This window comes from Myotis myotis, unplaced genomic scaffold (assembly GCF_014108235.1).
Source record: "Myotis myotis isolate mMyoMyo1 unplaced genomic scaffold, mMyoMyo1.p scaffold_m19_p_14, whole genome shotgun sequence".
Taxonomy (NCBI): Eukaryota; Metazoa; Chordata; class Mammalia; order Chiroptera; family Vespertilionidae; genus Myotis; species Myotis myotis.
This window is the reverse complement of record NW_023416318.1, coordinates 10650469-10673283: the sequence shown is the minus strand read 5'-3', so window position 1 is coordinate 10673283 and position 22815 is coordinate 10650469. Positions and strand designations below refer to the sequence as shown.

Sequence of the window (22815 nt, the reverse complement as noted above, 5' to 3'; positions counted from 1 at the left end):
TTTTATTGATTTTTTACAGAGAGGAAGGGAGAGAGATAGAGAGTTAGAAACATCGATGAGAGAGAAACATCGATCAGCTGCCTCCTGCACATCCCCCACTGGGGAAGTGCCTGCAACCCAGGTACATGCCCTTGACCGGAATCGAACCTGGGACCTTTCAGTCCGCAGGCCGACGCTCTATCCGCTGAGACAAACCGGCTTTGGCTAGAGCAGGTTCTTAAGTTGATTCTTGGCAGCCCCTGCACTGAGACAGCTGTGGTACTCTCTCCCCCCTTAGCACTTAGCACCAGGCCCTTCTCCTCACCCCCCATCACCCCTCGCTTTGGAAAAATGAAGTGCTCTTCCTCAGGAATGGGGAGGGCCCTTTTATAGGGCTTATTAACCGAAAGTCAGTTTCTCTATATAGATCTTAATTTCCATGTTACCTGTGAAGAAGCGGAAAAGATTTTTCAGAAATTGAGTTACAGAAGTCACCTCTTTTTACCTTTAGCTCGGCTCTATCTAAAATTCCAGCTTGAAAGAGTTGACCTCTGGAGCTCTCAAATTGGTTTCTTCATAGAAGAAGTAATGTGCAAAGAAGTAGTTACAATACGGTTAAGACGCCTTGAATACTAGGTGCCATTCACTCCTCTAAGTACTTGTGAGTTATGTACAGTCCTCACAACTCTGTGAGTTAGTTCCTACTGTTCTCTCCTTTTTAAAATATGATTTTAAAAATCATATTTGGTTTCAGAGAGAGGAAGGGAGAGGGAGAGAAACATCAATGATGAGAGAGAATCATCCATCAGCTGTCCCCTGCACACCTCCTACTGGGGATCAAGCCCACAACCTAGTCATGTACCCTGACCAGGAATCAAACCGTGACCTCCTGGTTCACGGAGTGACTCTCAACCACTGATCTACACCAGCCAGGCCTCTACAGTTCTCTCTTTAAACAAAGGAAGAAACAGGCTGAGAGAGTTTGATGATGTGCCCACAGTGACACAGCTAATGAATATCTGGAGCTAAGATCAGACTCAGGAATGAGATTCTGCAGCCCATTCTCTTAATCACAACACACAACCATGCAGTGTATGCTTCCCTGAGCCATTCGTACACAAGAATTCCAAATTTCATTTTCTCACAAGTGGCCAGTTGCTGAGCGTTGCCTTAGAAACTGCAATTCATTGTTTAGGATGTAAGTTGTGTTTTGTGTCAAGATGCGTGAGATTGAAAGCAGAATTGACCCTTCTGAAGCCATGGTTTCTGGTTGGCTCTGTTTTCCTATTCACCAGATGCTCCTTTAGTAAGTAAGCAAGGGGCAAAGCTAGTCGATTTTTAGCTTTAGCTTTCCTATATCTAGGAGGCTCAGCAGCAAATGAAGCAAGGAAAGAGCTCGTGTACTTTGAAGGAAAGTCTGCTTCCTTGGTAATCCCGCAGTTAGTAGGAAATGCATCTCCTGCTTCATGGGTGATGCCACCTATGGAGATCCAGCCCCTTCTCCATTTCTCAGCTAAACAGCAGGCTGACTCAGCAGCCTGGAGACGCAGAAGCCCTCAGTCTTTAAATGACTTGTGGTGGGTGCTTTATGCTAGGTTGGCTTTTGTTTGAGGGCTGCTACAGTAATAATAAGGAAGTCTCAAACGTTTGAGTATACATGCACCATTTGCTGTATGTTCTGACTGGTTTCCAGCAGGAAAAGTGGTTAGCGACCAATGATAAATACACTCTTCCAGGGCCCTCTTTCCTCCCGTGGATTCGTCTGAAGAGTTGTGATTTGGGCTTCTAAAGTCTAAATGCTATTTTCCATCTTAGTGTTGAGCAGGAGGGGGATATATGTTAAAAATTCAGATTTCTTCAAAATTGAAAAGGGTTCATTGGTTTGAACAGACGTGGAGCAAGTTGGTTATTGATTTTTCTGCTTCTTTCTCTCTTTTGCCCATTCCATTTCCCATTCTTCTCCCCTCCCACAACCCCGCTTACATTTCCAACCAGGTATATCTTTGCAAAGAATCTGTTTGAAAATGGCTCCCTCAATGACATGGAGTGGCATATCTACCAGGACTGGCATTCTTTTCTCCTGCAGGAGTTTGCCAGCCGGCTCCAATTACACGGCTTCATCTACCTTCAGGCTACTCCCCAGGTAATGCAGAACCCATAGCCTTTGACTTAAAGGCCATATGAAACTTAAGAGGAGACGTCCCCTAAGCCCCTGATTATTTCCTGGTTGGAGAAATTAGACTGTGGGTATTATCTGGAGCACGGAGAGCGGTAGGTAAACCCCCTCCCATTCTAACATTCAGCGCCCCATTTCCCGCAGGTTTTCTGCAGCAGAGGGCTGAAGCAATTAATTGCATAGAAAGGGTCTCTCTTGATGTAACAACAACGTAGTCATAGAGCAAGGGGCGGGGGGAGTGTTATCTTTATCACTCAGGGTTTACAGGTTGAACCCTCTGACTAGGTAACCTATAGCCAATTGCCTCCACTTTTCCCTCCCTCTGTGCTGGTCTTGGTGGTTTTCTGAATGGGTAGTGGGGAGGAAGAGGACGGTTTCCTCACCTCATCCTGGTACTGCCCTGAGCTATAGCCCCATCTTGAGCCTTGAGGATACTGCCGGTAAGGCAGGATGGAGTACAGAAGTTGCTTTCCATGACTCTCTGACTTGGACCATGGTGCCAGCCCAGCACAGAACAGGGTAACATCAGAGAGGGAGCACCAGAGTCTCTGCAGACGGCAGTGATCTTGGCCTCTGCTGACTGGCAGTGACCTTGGGCAGCCCCTGGAAACCTTTCCCTGGAGGTTCTTGTCTCTTAAATCCAGTGGCTCAGACCAGCAATCTCTAAGGGCTTTTCTGGAGTGGGATTCTGAATCAGACAGGAGGTTTGCTTTTTAAAAATATATTTGCATTGATTTCAGAGAGGCAGGGAAAGAGCAAAAGAAACACCTATGATGAGAGAGTTATTGAGGCAGGAGATATTTTTGAGATGTGTTGCTCTCAGCCTTGGAGACATTTTTGTAATGTATAGTCCAGTTCCAGATAGCCCACATAGTCTTAGGAGGGAAAGCTCTCTTCAGGCTGGAGGCCTTGCTTCTTAGAGACAGGACTGAGCCGTGTGGACAGGAGGAAGCCTGAGAACAGGCTGAGTAGGGTCTGAAAACAGGTGGGAGAGCCCCATTGCACAGGCTCGTCGGAGCCAGAGAGGAGAGGATTGGGAAGAAGGAAAGGACTCACCTTGTGAAGTGGCAGCCAGGAAAGAGGCTAGGAGTGTGATGGGACCAGATACTGGGGCCTTTGTGTCAGGAGTTTCTGGAGATTGTGAGGCAGAAACTAGATCATAGAAGAAAATAAAGAGATTCCACAGAAATAATAGGGTCTACGGTTTAAAGTGAAACTGCACTAAAGATTCAGTGAGGCCACAGAGCTAGAACCTTCAGGGATAAGAAGCAAGCTGAAATTAGATGCACTCCTTGCAAGTTGACTGGCCGGGTCACAATTATGTGACTTCTCTCAGTCCTCATTGCCTGCGAGTATTAATAGAAGAGGTGTGTTATGAAAGTGATTACACTTGGGTGGCAGGCTGGGGCATTGGTGTCGGTGATTAGGGGAAAGAGACCTTGCCAAAGAGGATGGCTTCAAGTAGCCGAGAATGGGTTCACAGTGGCAGGAAAGTCCTGGTCCCACGAGGGCTCATGGCCAGGGCCAAGGAGGAGTGAGAGGCTGTGGACTTGGGACTGAGTGAGGATTGTGGTTGGAGTTTGAAGGGGTGACGGGTTTCTAGTAGGAGTAATGAGATGGCCGGCTACAAGAAGCAGTGGGCTGGGGGGCTGAGCATGAGCAGGATTTGCTGACCTAACCTTTTCCAAGAGAAACAACTTCCACGTAATCAGCTCAGTGCCATGAAGTCAGTATTGATGACAGGGAAGCGGGTGGACTCACTTCCGAGAGTGAACCAGGGCGCGTGGCTAGCTGCAGAGGCTTTGTTTCCGGGAGTTGAGGTTGAACTGGGACCCAGCAGGGAAAGCAAGAGAGGCTTGCTCCCTTCTGTTGTACCCCGATGACTGTGGGAAGGGGCATTGATGTGGACGGTGGTGGTGACCACTCTTATGGTGGTGGCGACCACTGTTATGGTGGTGGCGTGACTAATGGAGAGACTAATGGAGATATTTCAGCTGGGAAGAATGAGGGGAGTTGAAAGATTATTGCAACCTAATGCTAGAAAAAGAAAAATAGTTTGTTTAGAGACTGGCTGGTGCTGATTTGATGGCATTGGAGTCAGGGACCCAGGAATTCTGATGGCCTTTCCCTGAAGTCACCCTGACCTCTCCTAGGAGATTAAGAAGTAACTATATCCAAGAGAAGAGCAGAACAGAGGCTAAAACATCCAGGTAAAGAGCTGCACAGTGATCAGTGTTCCAGTGCAGAGCCCTGTAAACATGAGCTCAGAGCACGGGAGATGGATCTAAGTAGGGCCTTTTGCTCCTTTCCACCTTCTCCCCTAAATGCCAAAAAGCAAGCAAGCCAACAATAAAATAAAATAAAATAAAATAATAAAATAAAATAAATAAATAAAATAAAATAAAATAAATAAAATAAAATAAATAAAATAAAATAAAATAAATAAAATAAAATAAAATAATAAAATAAAATAAAATAACCCCACACATTAGAAGAGAAATGGCTGGGCCTCAGTGTCCCCACCCAACCCCAGGGACTCAGGAAGAGTGCAGCCGGCCAGCGTGCCGCAAAGAGCCGGCCCTGCCGGGCACTGTTCACAGGGAGACCGCGTGGCAAGGCTGGGAACGGGCACCTGCGTTTGGGAAGCAGTGGGCTGGCCCACTAGCAGTCACCATCAGTGTCTGCCTCTGCCTCCAAGCAGTGTAAGCAGCAGCTTTTCCTGAGGGTGGAGGGTGAGGGGACGGGGCAGATGGGCAGAAGGGTCCCACCCCAAGCTCATTTGAATACACACTATCTTTCCCATTTACATTCAGGTGTGTCCTCCCCATGGGACTGAGGTGAAGAGGGACCAGACTGAAGCACTGTTTGTGCGGGGTTTTCTTTTTAATAATTTTTGCAACCGTGTCAGTAAAGCAAGAATTATGCCAAATGCTCAGAATAGTTTACCTAGACTTCTGCAGGATAGAGTTTGCTCTGTTAAGCAAATAAATAGTCAAAAAGGAAATGTTAGCCTTTTAATAGGAGAGACCTTAGCATCAGTGTTGGCCTGCCAGCAATGAATGAGTAAATAAAGCTTTTATAAAAATTGCTCTTCCCTTGTGTATAATTAAAAACATAAAGCCACATTTTTTAAAAACATGCATTTTCATGAATTCTGATAACATTTTTCTCTCAGAGAGGAAACTTAGGGAGCTTTGCTATGTTTAGAAATCCTGAAGCTTACCTTGCTGGCGGGCATTTAGAGTGGTTCGCCTCTAAGGAGTCAGTTTGGCAGTGTATACCAGCAAGTACACATGCCTTTTGACCTATTAATTATGCTCCTTGGAACTTACTCCATGAATGTACGCCCACGTGGGCAAAATGTCTCATATTCAAGGCAGCATTGTTTGTAAAAGCAAGTTAATGGAAACAATCGAAGTGAACAGAATATATAGTAGGACACTTTTTACGTATATATTTTTTTAAAAAAGATATATGTAGATATGTGTATGTAAATATGGGGGTAAGAATACATATGTGTACAATATTTCTGAAAGTATAAAAAAAGTCAGTAACATTGGTTGGTTGTCAGTGGGGTAGAGAACTGCGTAGCTGCAAGTCGGGTGTGAAGCTGTGTGATTGGGGAGGGAGGAGAATAAGGGGAAATGTCTTGAGCTATTGGCTGTAGGGTGGGGATGAAAGGGCAGAAAGGTAAAAGGAAAGCAAAAGAGGCAGGTTCAGAGTGAAGGAAAGTAGAAATGAAAAAGATAAAAGTAGGAGGAAAAGGTAAATGGACGGAGGGAGACTACGTCAGATATTAAAACATTAAATGAATACCTGCAGCAAATACTTATTGACCTCCTACTCTGCCAGGCCCAGGGCTCAGCCCTGAACAGGATGGACTCTGGCCTGCCTCCTAGGTTCCCCATCTCCGCGCCCTGCCCCTGCCCCCCCCCCCCCCCCCCCGTCACTGTGCCGTTGGAGCACCTTGTGCAGACCTCCCTCTGTCACCCGATACAGCCAAAATGCCACTGTGTTTGCCCAGGGCCTCGCACAGCAGCCGGCTCTCAGAGTGGTGCTCAGTGAGCTGGTACCAGAGATAAAGGGGGAGCTCCTGCTCCTTCCAGGAAACACCTGTCGGACTGTTGGGGCCCAACTGCTCTCTCCCTTATCTGACTGCTGCACTTCAATCCTAACCTCACAGTTTGACACTTGAGTCCCTATTTTGCATATTGTTTTCCTTATTATATAACTACATTATAGAATTCCTGGTACAAGGACTTCATCTGAGTTTGGGACAATTATTGATTCAGGAAGTGGGAGAGACCAGAAGGCATAAGTCCTAAGAGTATTAACATGTTAGTTCTGTCTCTGTTAATCAATTGGAAAAGTTGGACATAAGATCGTGAATGAGATCTGTGTATGTGACTTTATCTCCTTAGAGCAAGCACATCAAACTCAAAGGCTAACACGGGCCAAATAAACAAGGTTTAAGTTTATGTGGGCCGCAAAAAAACAAAAGCTTCAATTTTCATAGAAACGTAGGTTTATTTCGATAGACGCATGCTGAATACAGAGGGCTGAAATAAATGAGTAATCGTTAACATAAAATAATAGAAAATTTTAATAAAAATTAATATTTTTACTTGAACATTAACTTACCAGACACTGAATAACTGCACAAATGAATAATTGTAACACAAGTAAACCTATTTTCCTTGTTCTCCAAAAGCAAAATATTTCCTGTTGCGCACACCAAACCAGTCAGTCCAAGACTAATGACGTGGCATTCGGCTGCTAAAATATTCGCTGCTAGTATTAGTGGAGAGAAATGGTGCACCTGTGCATAAGGCGCGTAAGGGAAATGAATGCAACACGATTATAGTAATCAGTCATTAGCGAATGTTGTAGTTTGTTATTAATAACTAGGGGCCCAGTGCACGAATTTGTGCACCTTGAAAAGAACTGTGGGCTGCAAGGCTGCAGTAGGCACAGGGGCGGGTTTCAGCCCATCCGCTCGGCCCCTCCTGCCGCGGCCCCCAGCCCCCTGTCTGCTGGCTGCCCTGCTCCTGCCACTGCTCCCACTTGCTGACGGCGCTGGCCCCACTCGCACCCAGTGACGGCACGGAGCGATTGGGGCCAGCACCATCAGCAGGTGCAAGTGGTGGCTGCTGCCCCGATCGCCCCTCAGGAGCAGGGGGAGGTGGAAAAGCCCTCAGGGGCAATCAGGGCTGGCAGCCTCCACTGGTATCGGCTGATGGCGCCAAGCACCATCAGTGGGTACGAGCAGCAGCTACGGCACCGGCTGCGGGTGCGAGCAGAGCTGGCGCTGGCAGCAGGTGTGAGCACTGGCAGGACCGTGGCGCGTGGGAGCAAAGAGCTTTCAGTAACCAGCAGAGGCTCACCCTGATGACAGCGACTGGCGCCCTGCCTTGGTCTGGCGCCCCCACTCACCTGCTCCCCCATCCCAGCATGGCCAGCACTTGCCATGCTCCACACACACCCCCTGTGGTCAGCGCATGTCATAGTAGCCAGTTGTTCAGTTGTTCTGCCATTCGGTCTATTTGCATATTTGCCTTTTATTACATAAGATTATGTATAACAGGATATTGTAAAAATTAAGTTATGAAATTGTTATTAAAACGTTTCTTACATACCGTTATATTGGCTGGACCGCAAAAATATTCATTGTGGGCCTCATGTGGCCCATGGGCCACGAGCTTGACATGTTTGCCTTAGAGCAGTGGTTCTCAACCTTCCTAATGTCGCGACCCTTTAATACAGTTCCTCATGTTGTGGTGACCCCCAATATCATTGTTACAAATTGAACATAATTAAAGCATAGTGATTAATCACAAAAACAATATGTAATTATATATGTGTTTTCCGATGGTCTTAGGTGACCCCTGTGAAAGGGTCATTCCACCCCCAAAGGGGTCGCGACCCACAGGTTGAGAACCGCTGCCTTAGAGAGATGATAGGACAAGAGGGAAACAGCAAAGACTACGTCTTTGGGAATATTGTGCACTGTATTTGGGGATAAAGTTTACATTTGGGGATAGGTTTTTTAAATGTTTGGAAGAGGGTAGTCCTGAATCAGTGGGTTAATCCACCTGTCCTTCCAGGACAGATGACATTGAGTGATGAAATGTTTGCCAGGCAGAGAGGAAGGAAGGCAGGTCAGGCAAAGCAGACATTTGGAGTAGAAGCGTGGAGGGGTGAAAGCTGGCCTGCCTGCAGGCAGGAGTTCAGCTCTGGCTGAAGCAGTGAGTCCAGGAGAGGAGCTAAGGAAGTTGAGAGTGGAGACATAGGAGAGGTGCCCAGACTCCAGGAATAGCCTTGTGACAGGTAAAGGTGACATTCTCTGAGCCATTGTGCTTCAAACTTTTCTACCATGTGAGAGCAGAATGGAAATAGCACACTCTGGAAGGAGGGAGGGAAGGAGAGTTAGTCCCAAACCGCTCCCCCCCCCTTTTTTTTTTTGCTTTTTATCTGACCTGTGCAGATTTTGCATTCTGCTGCAGTGAGTGCTGTTTGAAAGCGATGTTTCCGATTACTTATTCTTTCGTAAATATAATGCTACTCATATCTGCTCCAGCCCAGGGGTGGTGGCTGTCGGTATGCAATGAGCCTGTGAAGTGTTCTGGGCAAGGAGAGGAAGGCCATTGTTTTGGAGTCCTATGGAAGAGAGGGCTGAGCGGCAGACTGGGAGGAAAGAACAGCTGTGACTAGGAATGTGGCATGCTTACCTGGGTGAATCCTCACAGCAGCTTGTGGGAGAGTGCAGGTGAGGAAATGGAAGCCCATGAAGATTGCACTGCTAGTGCATGGTGGAGACAGGAACTTTATCCTGGACTTTCTGACATTAGGCCTGGGCCCTCCCCATGCACATCACCGTCGCTAGGAGGCAGAGAGCCAGAAGGCTCTTGCTGTAGTTCAGGTGAGAGGTGATAAGGACATGACTGGGGTAGAGAAGAGAGAGACAAGGAGAGAATGAACTGGAGAGAGATTAAAGAACATGCAGTGACTTCCTGGGTGTGGTTGGGAGGAGGAAAAAGAAAGGTGATTCCAGATTCACAGGTGGATAATGTTTGCCCTTAACCTGTGATTGAATGAGAAAACAGGACCACAGGAGGAAAGTCTTGGCTTGTAGTGCCCATGATAGAAAGCTTGCGTGGGTCTGAGAGTCCCCCAAGACTGCATTGTAACAGCCAAGAAAACAAATGAACTCAACGGGGCCCCGGGATTATTCTCTTTTAGGTTTGTTTGACGAGACTACACCGGAGGGGCAGGGAAGAAGAGAGAGGAATTGAGCTGGAATATCTTGAGCAGCTTCATGGGCAACACGAGGCCTGGCTTGTTCACAAGACCACCAAGTAAGTGGAGTAGAGAGCAGCAGACAGAGGCCTGCCTCTCCACGGCCAGCCCTTCAAGTACAGTTCAACACGCAGCCGCAGAGGGAGGTTCAGAATGTGCTGGAAGTGGTTGGAAATGTCTGGCGTTATCCAACTCAGAAATTAATAGTGGGTGTGATCTGTATATTCCAAGAGACCTTATTAGAGTCTATTGTCCCAGCTTTCTGTTTTTTTAAAGTTCCACTGGGCTGAACATGGTGATTGGTGATGATGATATAGTTGGCTCAGGGTGAAGGGCTAAAAAATTTTAGAGAAATTAAGTTGACATTTCTAGTTTTGGCCTTTCCTCCCTTCAAGTGTGGTATGCTATCACTTAAAATGTTTGGGGCTCTCAAGAATAAAGAGAAATTTCAGGCTTGTCTTTCCAGCTAATTTTACTGAATTTTTTAATGACTAAATGATATTTCTTTTCTTTTTTATCCTCACCCAATGGTATGTTTATTGATTTTAGAGAGTGAGGAAGGGAGAGAAACATTAATGTGAGAGAGAAACATTGATTAGTTGTCTCCCTATACACTCTGACCAGAGATCAAACCCACAACGTAGGTATGTGCCCTGACCAAGAATTGAACTAGCAACCTTTTGGTATACGAGATGATGCTCCAACCAACTGAGGCACCTGGCAAGGGCTAAATTTTATTTATTTATATATCTATATATATAGATATAGATATAGATATAGATATAGATATAGATATAGATATAGATATAGATATAGATATAGATATAGATAGATATCTATCTATATATATGTTTTTATCAACGTTTTTATTTTATTTATTTATTTTTAAATATATTTTATTGATTTTCCACAGAGAGGAAGGGAGAGGGACAGAGAGCCAGAAACATCAATGAGAGAGAAACATCGATCAGCTGCCTCCTGCACACTCCCCACTGGGGATGTGCCTGCAACCAAGGCACATGCCCCTGACCGGAACCAAACCTGAGACCCTTGAGTCCGCAGGCCGACGCTCCATCCACTGGGCCAAACCAGTTAGGGCTTTATCAACGTTTTTAGAGAAAAAGGGAGATGAAGGGATAGAGGGAGGAGGGAGGGAGGGAAGGAAGGATGGAGGGAGGGAGGGAAGGAAAGAGAGAGAGGGAGGGAGGGAGACATCAATGTGTGAGAGAAACATCAGTCAGCTGCTTCCTGTATGTCCCCTACTGGGGATCGAGCCCACAATTCAGGCATGTGCCCCGACTGGGAATCGTACCAGAGACCTTCTGGAGCATGGGACAGTGCTCAACCAGCTGAGCCACACTGGCCAGGGCTAAATGATGTTTCCTTAGGTGACAGAATTTCTTTGCATCTTTGTAACAATTTAAAACATTATAATTGGTTTATTTATTTATTTTACTTTTTATTGAATTTATTGGGTTGACATTAGTTAATATCATTATACTTGAGGCCCAGTACATGAATTCATGCATGGGTGGGGTCCAGCCAGCTGGCCTGGCTCCAATTGGTGGATTGGGGCCAGGCCTGTTCGGAGGAGGAAAGGATCAGGGCTGAGCCAGCTGTGGGGAGGGGCCATGGGCGATTGGCTGGTGGGCCCCGCCCCCACTTGGGGTGGGGATCCGATTGGGGGCAGGGCCAGCCGTGGGGAGGAGCTGTGGGTGGTGGGGCAGTCGGCCCCACCCCTGAATGGGGTGGGAGGGCTGATCAGGGGCCAGCGGCCTGTGGGAGGGGCCATGGGTGGTTGGCTGGCCAGTCCTGCCCCTGATCAGAGTGGGGGGGGGGCCGATCGGGGGCAGAGCTGTCTGGGGGAAGGGGCCGTGGGCCGATAGGGGTAGTAGGGGCCCATCGGGGGTGGGGGCGGGGCCAACTGGGGGAAGGAGCCATGGGGAGGTTGGCCAGTCTGCCCCTACCCAATCAGGCTGGTTTGCTGGCCACAGTAGGCATCATAGCAACTGGTCATTATGGCATTCTGGTGTGTGTGTGTGTGTGTGTGTGTGTGTGTGTGTGTGTGTGTGTGTGTATATATATGTTTCAGGTATACAATTCTATAATACATCATCTGTATATCATATTGTGTGTTCACCACCCTAAGTCAAGTCTCCTTCCATCACCTTTTATCCTGCCTATATCCTCTTCTACCTTCCCTAACCCCTCTTTCCCTCTGGTAATCACCACACTGTTGTCTGTGTCTGAGGTTTCTATTTATTTGTTTGTTCATTTGTTTTGCTTAATCCCTTCACATATTTCACCCAGCCCCATATGAATTGTTTTTTTAAAAATATATTTTTATTGTTGATAGTATTACAGATATCTCCAACCCTCCTGCCTTAACCCCCTCCTCCCAGCCTCTATCCAGCCCCCCCCCCCAGGTCTTCACCACCCTATTGCCTGTGTCCATGGGCTATGCATATCTATATCTATCTATCTATCTATCTATCTATCTATCTATCTATCTATCTATCTATATAAAAGCCTATGTGACTGTTATGACCAGTCCACTGCTCAACCGGTTGACCAGTCGCTATGACATGCACTGACCACCAGGGGGAAAATGCTCAATGCAGGAGCTGCCCCCTGGTGATCAATTTGCTCCCACAGACAACCTCCCGCAGTTCCTCCCCTGGCTGGCCGGCCCCAATCGCCCCGATCGGGACTGGGCAAGATGGCCCTGATCGCCGGCCAGGCCGAGGGTTCCCACTTGTGCACCGGGCCTCTAGTAGGTATATAAGTTCTTTGGTTTATCTCTTCTTGTCCCCCTAACCCCACATTGAGGTATATTCCATGCCTCCACGTGAATTGTTTTTCAAATGCTGTTTACATGCCATTTCATTGAGGAGCCATGTGACTTTGGATCTGTTCTCTGAATTATTAAGAGGGTGTGAAGCTTGGCTCAGCTTCCTCTTTTCTGTTCCCTAAATGCTCACGCTTCGCACAGGCTGCACTTCGAGACTCTGCTGAACATTCCAGTGCTGGTGTTGGATGTCAGTGATGATTTTTGTGAAGATGTAACCAAAGAAGAAGAATTCATGGAAAAGGTGGGGAACTGCTTTCTAATGGTTTTCCTTTTTTTTAGTATGTTTATTGATTTTTAGAGAGAGAGGAAGGGAGAGGGATAGAGAAATAGAAACATCAATGAGAGAGAAACATCATTGGTTGACTACCTCATGCATGCCCCTACTGGGGATCGAGCCCGCAACCAGGGCATGTGCTCTGACTGGGAATGGAACCAGCGACCTTTGGTGCATGGGTCGATGCTCAGCCACTGAGTCACACCAGCCAGGTCCCTTTATTGCACTTTTCTCTCTACTTCAGACCTTAATATAATGGGTCTTGTGCTTTATGCCTCGAATTGCATTGCACATTCCAAAGTCTGTGGAGCCTTATACAAGTTACAAATATAATCCTGATTTTCTAAAGTGTTTTGGGCTGATAATTGTTAAATAATTGACTTGCAATACATGCTTCCCAGCTAACTTCCTCCTCTAGGGTGTTGTAGAACTAGGGAACTGAGACTTCTCAATTCTGTTCCCGGCTCCGCCACTCGATACCGTGTGGCCTTGGGCAAGTCACATTTCCTCTCCGTGCCTGTCTTCCCTTCTTCACAGAAGCTCACGGGCTTAGCCACGTCCTCCTGTGGGTGGACTATTGGATAGTCTGCTGAAAATGTGAAATTGAACTTTGGGCTTCCTCTTTCCCACAGGTAAACACCTTCGTAGATACTTTGTAACCAATACTAGGATGTTGTGGCTGTGATCGGGGCTTCTAGGACTTTCTGAAGCTAGAAAAACACGGAGCCAACCACCTTTCCATCCCCACCCCCATGGCCTTTTGCTCTAGGGCTCTGACACTCCACTGTGGTGTCTGTTACCTAAGATTATGCCATGGTCTTCTTTTGTATCTCAAAGTCTTCTAAATAAAGTTTATTTTAAGTTTTGTTTATTTTGCCAATCCCATTGTTCATTTATTTCAGCGTGTGTCTATTGGTGCCTGCTCTAAACTCCCCTCCAAACTAGCCATTTTCACCTGGGAAAGGTCTTAGCTTTTTTTCTTGAATCCTTCACCAACCAGACATGCCAGGCAGGAATTGCTCCCAGGACCCTAACCAGGCCCTGCCATGGGCATGATGAAGGGAAGTAAGTGGCTCAGGAATGGGTGGGGGCTCAGGTGTGAGGCCCCAGAGCCAGGAAGTGGAGCCCGAACTCCAGGAAGCCCCTTTCTCTCTTCCCATCCAGCACTCGGTGTGGAGAATGGGGTGGAGATTCAGACCTTTGTCCTGGAGTTGAAGAACATGACGAAAGAAAAAGAGGGAGGCAGGGAGAGAACAAATCAGGAGCCCAAAAGCTCAGCATCTGATATTGAGGGTTTGGTCATCCTGCTCCGAACACCTTACCCAGTGAACTCCAGGTGACCCTAATGGAGGGATCCGTCTGCTGGAAAGAAAGAAAATGTTTTACGTTGCACTTCCAGCTTCAAGGACAAGTTGTTGTTGAGAGAGAAAAGTACGTGGCGCGATAAAATCGAAGTGATCCATTGCAGGAAGCCTGCAGGCCCCTGAGTCACCGAGGGCAGCATTCCTGCCCCGAGCCCCTGACAGCCGTGCAGGCACACACGCAGGAAACGAGAGCATCGGGACTCGGGCCGTCCCGGAGCCAGAAACCCGTTCTCCTTCATGCTTGGGAAATGCTGTGGGAGCGGGTCCCAACAAATGGGATGTGTTGAAAAAGCAACACAGTATTTCTTAATTCAACTTAAAAATGTTAACAGCTTTATTGAGATATAATTCCCATACGATATATAAGGCACCCATTTAAAGTGAATAGTCAGTGGTTTTTAGTGTAGTCATAGGGTTGTGCAACCATCACCACAATCAATTCCGAAGTGTTTCATCAGCCCCAAAAGAAGTGTCATGACAATTAGTCACTCCCCATCTCCCACCCCCGACAACTCCCAGTCAGCCCAGTCCTGCCCCGGGCAACCACCAATCTTTTTGTCCCAGTAGATGTACCTGTTCGTGACATTTTGTATCAATGGAATCACGTAATAGGGGCCTTTTGTGACCGGCTTCTTTCATTTTCAAGGTTGATCCACGTTGTAGTGTATTAATTTTTGTGTTTGGTGTAAGGAAGGAATTCAAGTTCATTCTTCTGCATGTGCAAGTCTGGTTGTCCCAACACCATTTTTAGGAAAATTAATCTTTCTCCCATTGAGTTGTCTTGGCACCGTGTCAGAAGTCTGTCCCACTTGTTCTTGTGTTTGTTTTCTGCTTCAGGCTTTGGACAAGACCAGGAATTAATACAGGGTGTTACGTGTGTTTTGGAAACTCATTGGTTTTGGTCCTTTAGCTTTAAGGATCCTTGGCTTTAATGTTTAATTCCTAGTTATGCTTCTAGGAACCAATAATGTAGAAATCACCTGTCAACCCAGAGGAAGAGCACTCAGCCCTCAGCCTCCATTCATTTATTCAATCATCAACAGGTTTGGGTATCTCATGTGCTAGAGACCAAGGAGAGAGCAGTGGACACCACAGAGGGAGACCTTGTCTTCACCTCACAGAACTTGTCGTCTAATGGAGAAGGTGATAGACACTGAACAAATAATTGCAGGTGTGGTGAGTGCTTCATAAGGAAAAACAGGTGTACAGGGGCCTATAACAGGAAGGGCCAGTGGAACCTGGGACAGCCCCCTGATGACGGTGCTGAATTCTGAAGAATGAATGGGGTAGAGTCTTCAGGCAGAGAAAAAATCACGGGCCTGAGTCTTCCTGTGAGAATGAGACGTTCGGCCCAGACAGCCAGAACCAGATGAGGTTCGTGAGTTTAATAAGAACATACTCCTCTCCACATTCTTCACTTAGTCTTCAAGCCTGAAAATACACAAATCCAGCGTTTATTTCCATTTGTGAACATAAATGTTCTCTCAGATAGTCCAAGCCATCAACAGTCTCACCTGGGTGAAACGATTTGCCATTTTCCAAACCAGTAGCTGAGATGGTCTGGGAAGAGAGTAAATCTTTTCGTGAGGAGCACCGTGAGTCTCAGGGAAGGATGGGTGTGGGAGGAGTGTTGAAACGGTGACCAGGACTACACTGTCAGGCCAGCTTGGGGGCGGTCCTCCAGAGTCAAATAACTTGAATTAACAGATAAAAATAGCTCGGTCTCTTTCTGGCTTACGATGTGCTAAAACCTGCCATTCTGGAACCAGACTACTACCTTGATGGGTTTGTAACATGAACTGAGGTTGTGAAAGTTCTCAACCTCTTAGGCTTTCAACATGAAGGGGAAAGTGATTGTTTCAGGTGAAGAGGCTATCATATGCAAATACTAGACTCACAGGGAAAAGGAAGCAAGAAATAACATGTGCTTTAAATTTCAAAGCCCGTTTCACTCCTTCAGCCCTCCCTTTGAAGAGGAGGTGGCTTAAATCTCAGGACCATTCCTCTTTGCAGCTCGCTCCTTGTTGGTCTCCAGCTGTCTGGCTGCTTGATGTCCCTTTCTGTCTCCTTGCTGACTCATTCTCCAAATATCAGTGGCCCCCAGGCACCCTTGACTCATTTTTTCCTCACTCCTCTGGGCGATCTTGACTTCATCTGCTGCTGCCGTATCAAATGGCCACCAACGTGGCTTAACGCAGCACAGACTGATCACCTTGCAGTTCCGTGGGTCAGCACCTCACTGGTTCTCACTGGGCTAAAATCCAGTTATCAGCAGGGCTGCGTTCCTTTCTGGAGGCTCCGGAGGGGAATGCTTCCTTACCGTTTCCATCTCCAGAAGGCTGCCCACATGCCTTGGCTCGAGACCCCTCCCTCCATCTTCAAAGCCAGCAACGTTGCACCTCTGACTCTTCTTCCACGGTCGCACCTCTCTGACCACAGCCAGGAAAGGTTCTCTGCTTTTAAGGGTCCGCGTGATGACACGGAACTCACCTGGATAATCCGCGATACTCCTCAAGGTCTTTAGCCTTCCTACACCTGCAAAGTCCCTTTTGCTAGTAAGGAACATCCACGGGCACCAGGAATTAGGAGGTGGATGTCTTTGGGGGCCACTGTTCTGCCTTCCACAGATCTCAAACACTGACATTGCTGGTGCTATTGTCGTGGGGCGAGGACTTCTGTAAAACTTGGAAATGTCATGGAAAATGAATCATTTGCAATAGCTGAGGGAATAGTACAGAGACCTCCTGTATCCCCATTACCCATGTCCTGGCCCAGGCAGCCTAAGACCGGAGGAACAAACCTGCAGTCTGACGAAATCAGACTTATTAACTCATCGCAACAAAGGAGACCACACACAAAGGGACTGGGGAGGGTGGTGTCTCACCAAACAGGCAAAGAGCAAGTTACAGGATTTGGGGGAAGGACGGAGTGTAGGTAAAATTGAAACACAGCAGTGTTTTCCTGGCCTCAGAACACAGCAGGAGACAACATCGGGCTGACCTGCAGAACAGACCCGGGTCACCTCCTTCGAAAGTGCTAAGTTACGACACGTGGAATATTGTGTTCAGATGCCCCTGCCTGGGGATCTGACCCCGGGTTGCAAATCAAGACCCCATCTCTGTATCAACGTGACTTAGATCCTCCTGGCGGCAGGGGGGTGTTTCACCTTCACTGATAAAATTTCAAACAGCCAAGTTTCTGATGGTCTGTCACGTTAGAGAACAGAATTTCTCAGTGAGTCAGGAAGCAGTAGTCACGCAGGGAAGGGGGTGGTTCTGACACGTTAGCTGCAGCTGCCCTGGGGGAGAATATTGTTTCATGGTAACTTTGTACCTATGTCTGTCCTCCCAGCCCCATGAATGTCAGCCTGTTTTTTCCTAGTCTGAGCTAATTTTGCTTTCTCACCCATGCTGGTGATCTACTCATAGCCGATTTTGTCTCACCTATCGCCTACCCACTGTTCTCAGATTATCTTTAAGCAAATCCCAGACAGAAAGTGACTTAAAGCTAGAGCATGTGGACCTGTGGATGTCATTACCTGGCCATCCCTCATGCTCACTGCGTACGGAACAGTCTCATCCCACCTCCACCTCAGCCAACAAAGCTGCTTCTCCTGCTTCTCCACTTGCTCACATCGGAAGCCTCGGAGTCATCGTTGCCCCTCGAACTCTCTTCTCACTCCCCTTCTCACCAAATTCTGCCTGTTCATCTCTGCAGTCTCTCAAATCCCCGCTCCTCATCTCCGTTTCTCTAGTTGAAGGTGCCCAATGCCCACCTTTCCCACAGCCTCCCAGGACCGCCACCAGTCCTCATCTCTTTCCCAAGTCACCCCAAACTCAACCCTGCACAAAAAAGACCTGAGGTTGCTATGCAAAAGCACAGTGTCGAGGCCTCCCGCCCCGTCCCTGCTCCCAGATAGCTGCCCCTCAGCCCTTCCTGGTAGAGCTGCCATGTTTTTATAACCTCGTCTCCCAACACTCATTCCAGAAAACTTACAAGGCTCCCTAGGGTTCTGGAATATAGCTTGTGTTTCCCACATGCTGGGATGCTTCTCTCTCCCCATCTCACCTTTGCCCCACCCTTTTACTTATCTTTTTTTAAATATAGTTTTATTGATTTCAGAGAGGAAAGGAGAGGGGGAGAGAGAGAGAGAGAGAGAGAGAGAGAGAGAGAGAGAGAGAGAGAGGGAGAGAGAAACTTCAGTGATGAGAGAGAATTATTGATCGGCTGCCTCCTGCACGACCCTCACTGGGGTTGGAGCCTGCAACCTGGGCATGTGCCCTGACCAGGAATCAAACCGTGACCTCCAGGTTCATAGGTTGATGCTCAACCACTGAGCCGCACGGGCCAGGCTGCCCCACCCTTTTATCCTGGAAGAACGGCTCATTCTGTCAGTCCCAAGCCTACCACTCCTCTCTCTGCTCCTGGGCACGCTGCTTCATTAGACTCGGTCAGACTATGTGTCAGACCTGAATGGAGGTTGCCTGCAGAGCCTCTCCCCTCCGAGGCTTTGCCAGTCTTGACACAGACCGTGTCTTGGTAACTCTGCACAGTGGCCAGCCCCTCAGGTACTTCGGCGTTTACTATGCGTTGCTATTTAGTGAGTGCCTGACACAGACTTGTTAAATAAATGCACGCTGTAACCGGAGGCATGATCTGCCCTTTCTGAGGTCATTGGGTTTGTGAGCTTCATATTACAATCAATTTAGGAAGTATTTTCTGTGTTAAGCACTGTGAGGATATTCAAGAAAATGGCCGGCCCAGACCCCACCTTCAAGGGAACTGAGGATTACTGAATGCCTGCTGTGTGCTAGATCCTTGGTTCTCAACCTTCCTCATGCCGCGACCCTTTAATACAGTTCCTCATGTTGTGGTGACCCCCAACCATAAAATTATTTTTGTTGCTACTTCATAACTGTAATTTTGTTACTGTCATGAATCATAATGTAAATATCTGATATGCAGGATGTATTTTCATTGTTACAAATTGAACATAATTAAAGCATAGTGATTAACCACAAAAACAATATGTAATTATATACGTGTTTTCCGATGGTCTTAGGCGACCCCTGTGAAAGGGTCGTTCGACCCCCAAAGGGGTCGCGACCCACAAGCTGAGAACCGTTGTGCCAGATGCTCTACTGAACACTGTAACAATGTCAATCAATCCTCTCAATAGCCCCACGAAGGGCGTTGAAGATCCCAGTTTTTACCAGCGAGGAAACTAAAGCTCAGAGTTCAGCTACTCTCCCAGGGTCGCAGGGTAAGTGGTGGTGCCAGGGCTCGGCCCCAGTGCATTCTTACTCCAGGACCTGTTCTCTTTCCACAGCACCCAGCTGCCTGCTGAGGGAGACAAGACTAGGCTTTCAGGAAAGAAGGCAAGCGTGCATTTCTCCAGCTGCCTCTCCAGGTGGGTTAGTCCGCTTTGGTTGCCTGGACAGGAAAACTGTCGAACTCACCAGCACTGCTGCTTGGGGCCCCCAGGTGCACCCTAAGGATGCCCTGGTCTTACTGGGACCCTGAGCGGGCCCAGAGCTGCTCCCAGAGGACCAGGTTTCCTCTCCTGGCACCTGCACCTTCAAGGTGGCGAGCCCCCTCAGGTACTGGGCGTTGGGTGCATTTGGAGGTCTGGTGAAGGTTCTGGAATGCCTTCCTACCCCACTTCTGGGCCCAACCTGCACGTTGTTACCAAACAATTCTCCTAAAACACCCTGATTCATGTTACTATTGGCATCTAAATGCCAAGTGGTATCCTGGGTTGATTCTTGGACTGGAAAGAGGGCGTCAGTGCCAAAACTAGTTCAGGTGTGGAGTTTAGTGAATAGTAGTGTTCTGACGACCACATCTTAGTTTTGACAAATGCACCAGATGGGATAAGGTGGGAGCTGCACGAGGGGCACAGAGAAACTCTGTACCATCTTTGCAACTTTTCTGTAAATCTAAAGTTATTCCAAAACAAGTTCGTTTTAAGAAAACGTTGGTGCCTCTTACAAGATGATGATCAGGCTCCTTCACTGAGCTTTGGGGTCCTCTAACCTCATTCCCCCCGGCCCCCCGTAAAAGGGCCTCTGCACTAGCTACATGGTTTTACCCGCTGTCCTCTGATGAAGTTGTGCTCTCCTCGTCCCTGCATTTGCCGTAGCCACATACCCTGCTGGACTGATAAACTGCCAAGGAATCAGTCCTGAATTGCAAACCAGACATGGGTTACTGTGAACCTGATGAAACCTAAGCATCAGGGCCCATCATTTGCAAGGCCCTGGGGTGCCCACCATGGCTGCTGTCACAGAAAGTTCCCCATGAACCCCGGACTCTGGTGGGGATATCTGACTTGCAGCCGGGGCCACGTGCCCCTCACCCGCCAAGTGGCTGCAAGGGAGTCTGAGAAGCATAGTATCTGATTTTCCACCTTCATCGTGGGAGAGGTGGGTAAGTACCCAAACACGGGCAGGGGATTCATTCGCTGGCTCACCACAAAGTGGCAGATGTTCACTGCAGGTGGACTTTCTAGAGCCACAGCTTCCTCTAGGGACCCTTCGCGAAACTCCAGCTTGGTTGCTTGGAGGTTGCACGGTACAGACTATGCTTCTGTATTTGATTCGTGAGGCCAGGGTCATGGGGACTTCATCTCACTTAAGCTAAAACCCTTAAAGTGAAACGGGCCGTGGGCACAGCTTTGGGAGAGCAATGGAAAGTGGCAACCCTGGGGAAGCAATCATCGAGGGCTCGCCACTTCCCCTAACATTTCTCAGATCTGTCTCATCAGCAAGCACTTCAGGAGGCCTTCGCTGGCCCCCTCCCCTGCTGGGTCTGGTGCCCCGAATTTGTGCTCCTGTGGAGTGCCTTTTGCATCTGTCTTATTGTGCACTCACCACATAGCATTAAAATGATCTTTTTTTTTTGGTCAGAGCTCAGAATGTGTCTAGCCCTCTTTGAATCTCCCCAGTGTCTGACACGTAGGAGTAACTCAATAAATATTAGGCAAATGGAAAGTAAGAAGAAAAGGAGAAGTAGGCTGAGCTTGAGAGGGTCCTCTTGGACTAAACAATGAAATGTCCCCCATACCCTTTCCCCTTTATGCTTCCAGCTACATACTTCCGAGTTGCAGGTCGACCCCCAGCTAGGTTTTGAGCAGCCTCTGCACTAGACTGATTGTAGGATCCTTAGAGTCAGTGGTAGAGTCTATTCCCAGAACATCCCCAGGGGGTGGGGGCCACTGTGGACCATGAAGTGCCTCATGAGGAGGGAATTGCCCAAGTCATAAGAAGCCCCAGGCCCTGACTTGCTAAAATGGCAACCTCAGCCCTGGACTGCCTGCCTCTGACTTCTTTTATAAGAGAAAGCTATAAACTCTGTCTGGGATTTTATCTTATACTAGTGACCCGGTGTACAGATTTGTGCACATTGAAAGGAAATTAATTAGAAGGTGGCTGGCGGGGCAGGACTGGGCAAGATGAGCTGGACACCCCCTGGAGCCAACCTCCCGCAGTCCCTCCCCGGCTGCCGCACCTGGGGTGGCACCGTGGCTCAAAGGGGTCTTCAGAGTGAGCAGGGTCCCTCCGTCAGGTGGAGTCTCTCGGTCTGGCCTGCAGAGATCGGACTGAAACCAGCTCTCTGACATCCCCCAAGGGGTCCTGGAGTGCGAGAGGGCGCTCTATAAAGTTGCTGTTGTACAGGGTGTGGAATGCAAATGTAAGTGTGCACTGAACCAGATTTGGGGCGGACAGTGCCCCAGCAACAACATAAACCACGGCCAAACCACGGTGGAATCATGCGGCCCCACGAGGAATCAGGCTCCCTCCTCTCTGGTTTCAGGGTATGTCACCCAAGAATCTCCACTGCCAAGTCACTGCAGCTTGGCAGCTCCTGCATTCAGCATCTGCCCCCTGGTGGTCAGTGCACGTCATAGCAACTGGTCGGCTGGTTGGACACAACATATTAGCCTTTTATATAGAGAGATACAGTGGTGGCTCTGAGCTTGTTGCAACATTCTTTTGCCTAGTTTGGGGCCCTGTTTGCAGGGCAGCTGTGTGTCAGATGGCTTGAAACTGGGGGCCCCAGGGAATGTTACCTAGTACCAGGGACCCCCTGCAGTGGATGAACGGTTCCTGGGCTCCCAGTGCTGGCACATGGCAGGAACCAGGAAAGGGTGTAGGGAGAAGCTGCATCTCCTTGGGCAAGTCATCAGGCCTCTCTAGGTTCCTTGCTTTGAAAACAAAAAAGATGATCTTCAAGGTCCTTATAGTCTCATGCTCAAAATATTCACCTTATGAATGAAAAAGTAGCATGGAATAGATGGAGAGCTTAGGTTAAGGTACCAGACACACCTAGGTTCCAATCCTGACTGGGCCACTAACCTACAGTGCAACTTGGACAGGTTACTTAACCTCTCTGAGCTTGTTTTCTTTAAACCTTAAAGTGAAACTAACTTTGCACCAACTTTGCAGGGGTTAGAAATACTACCGATAAACATCTGGGTACAAAGTAGCCACTCAGTAAGTGGAACTGGCAGGTCTATGTGGTTGGAAAGATTGGCAAGAGTCTAGCTGAGCGGAGACTTGAAGGATGAGGTGAGGAACATGCTGGTAGGCAGAATGGTCGGGCATGCCAGACAGGTGGGCAGCACGGGCAAAGGAAGGAATACACATGACATGATGAAGAGTGGGTACAATGTGGTCCCAAATGGGGAGAGACAACATGTCCCTAAGTGTGGCACAAGACGGATTGCAACAGGGACTGCTTCCAGCTAAGGGAACCATGGATCTGGTGGCTTTTGAGCTGGGCATTAAATGATAGGATTTTCAAAGCAAAAGTTGGGATGAAAGTGGCTTTGGAGTAACACCACAGACCAGTGGTTCTCAACCTTCCTAATGCT

General features: G+C 48.0%; 1 protein-coding gene across 2 annotated transcripts in view; it reads left to right on the top strand.

Annotated features, from left to right (window-relative positions):
* Positions 1 to 13447, top strand: part of DGUOK (deoxyguanosine kinase) — a 36225-nt gene extending 22778 nt beyond the window's left edge. For both annotated transcript variants that reach the window (XM_036334098.1, XM_036334099.1), the window contains 4 exons: positions 1975 to 2122; positions 9395 to 9510; positions 12444 to 12543; positions 13209 to 13447. In XM_036334098.1, coding sequence (XP_036189991.1) covers positions 1975 to 2122; positions 9395 to 9510; positions 12444 to 12543; positions 13209 to 13235 — 391 coding nt within the window. In that variant the 3' untranslated portion in view covers positions 13236 to 13447. The remainder of the gene's footprint in view (positions 1 to 1974; positions 2123 to 9394; positions 9511 to 12443; positions 12544 to 13208) is intronic.
* Positions 13448 to 22815: the final 9368 nt, after the last annotated feature.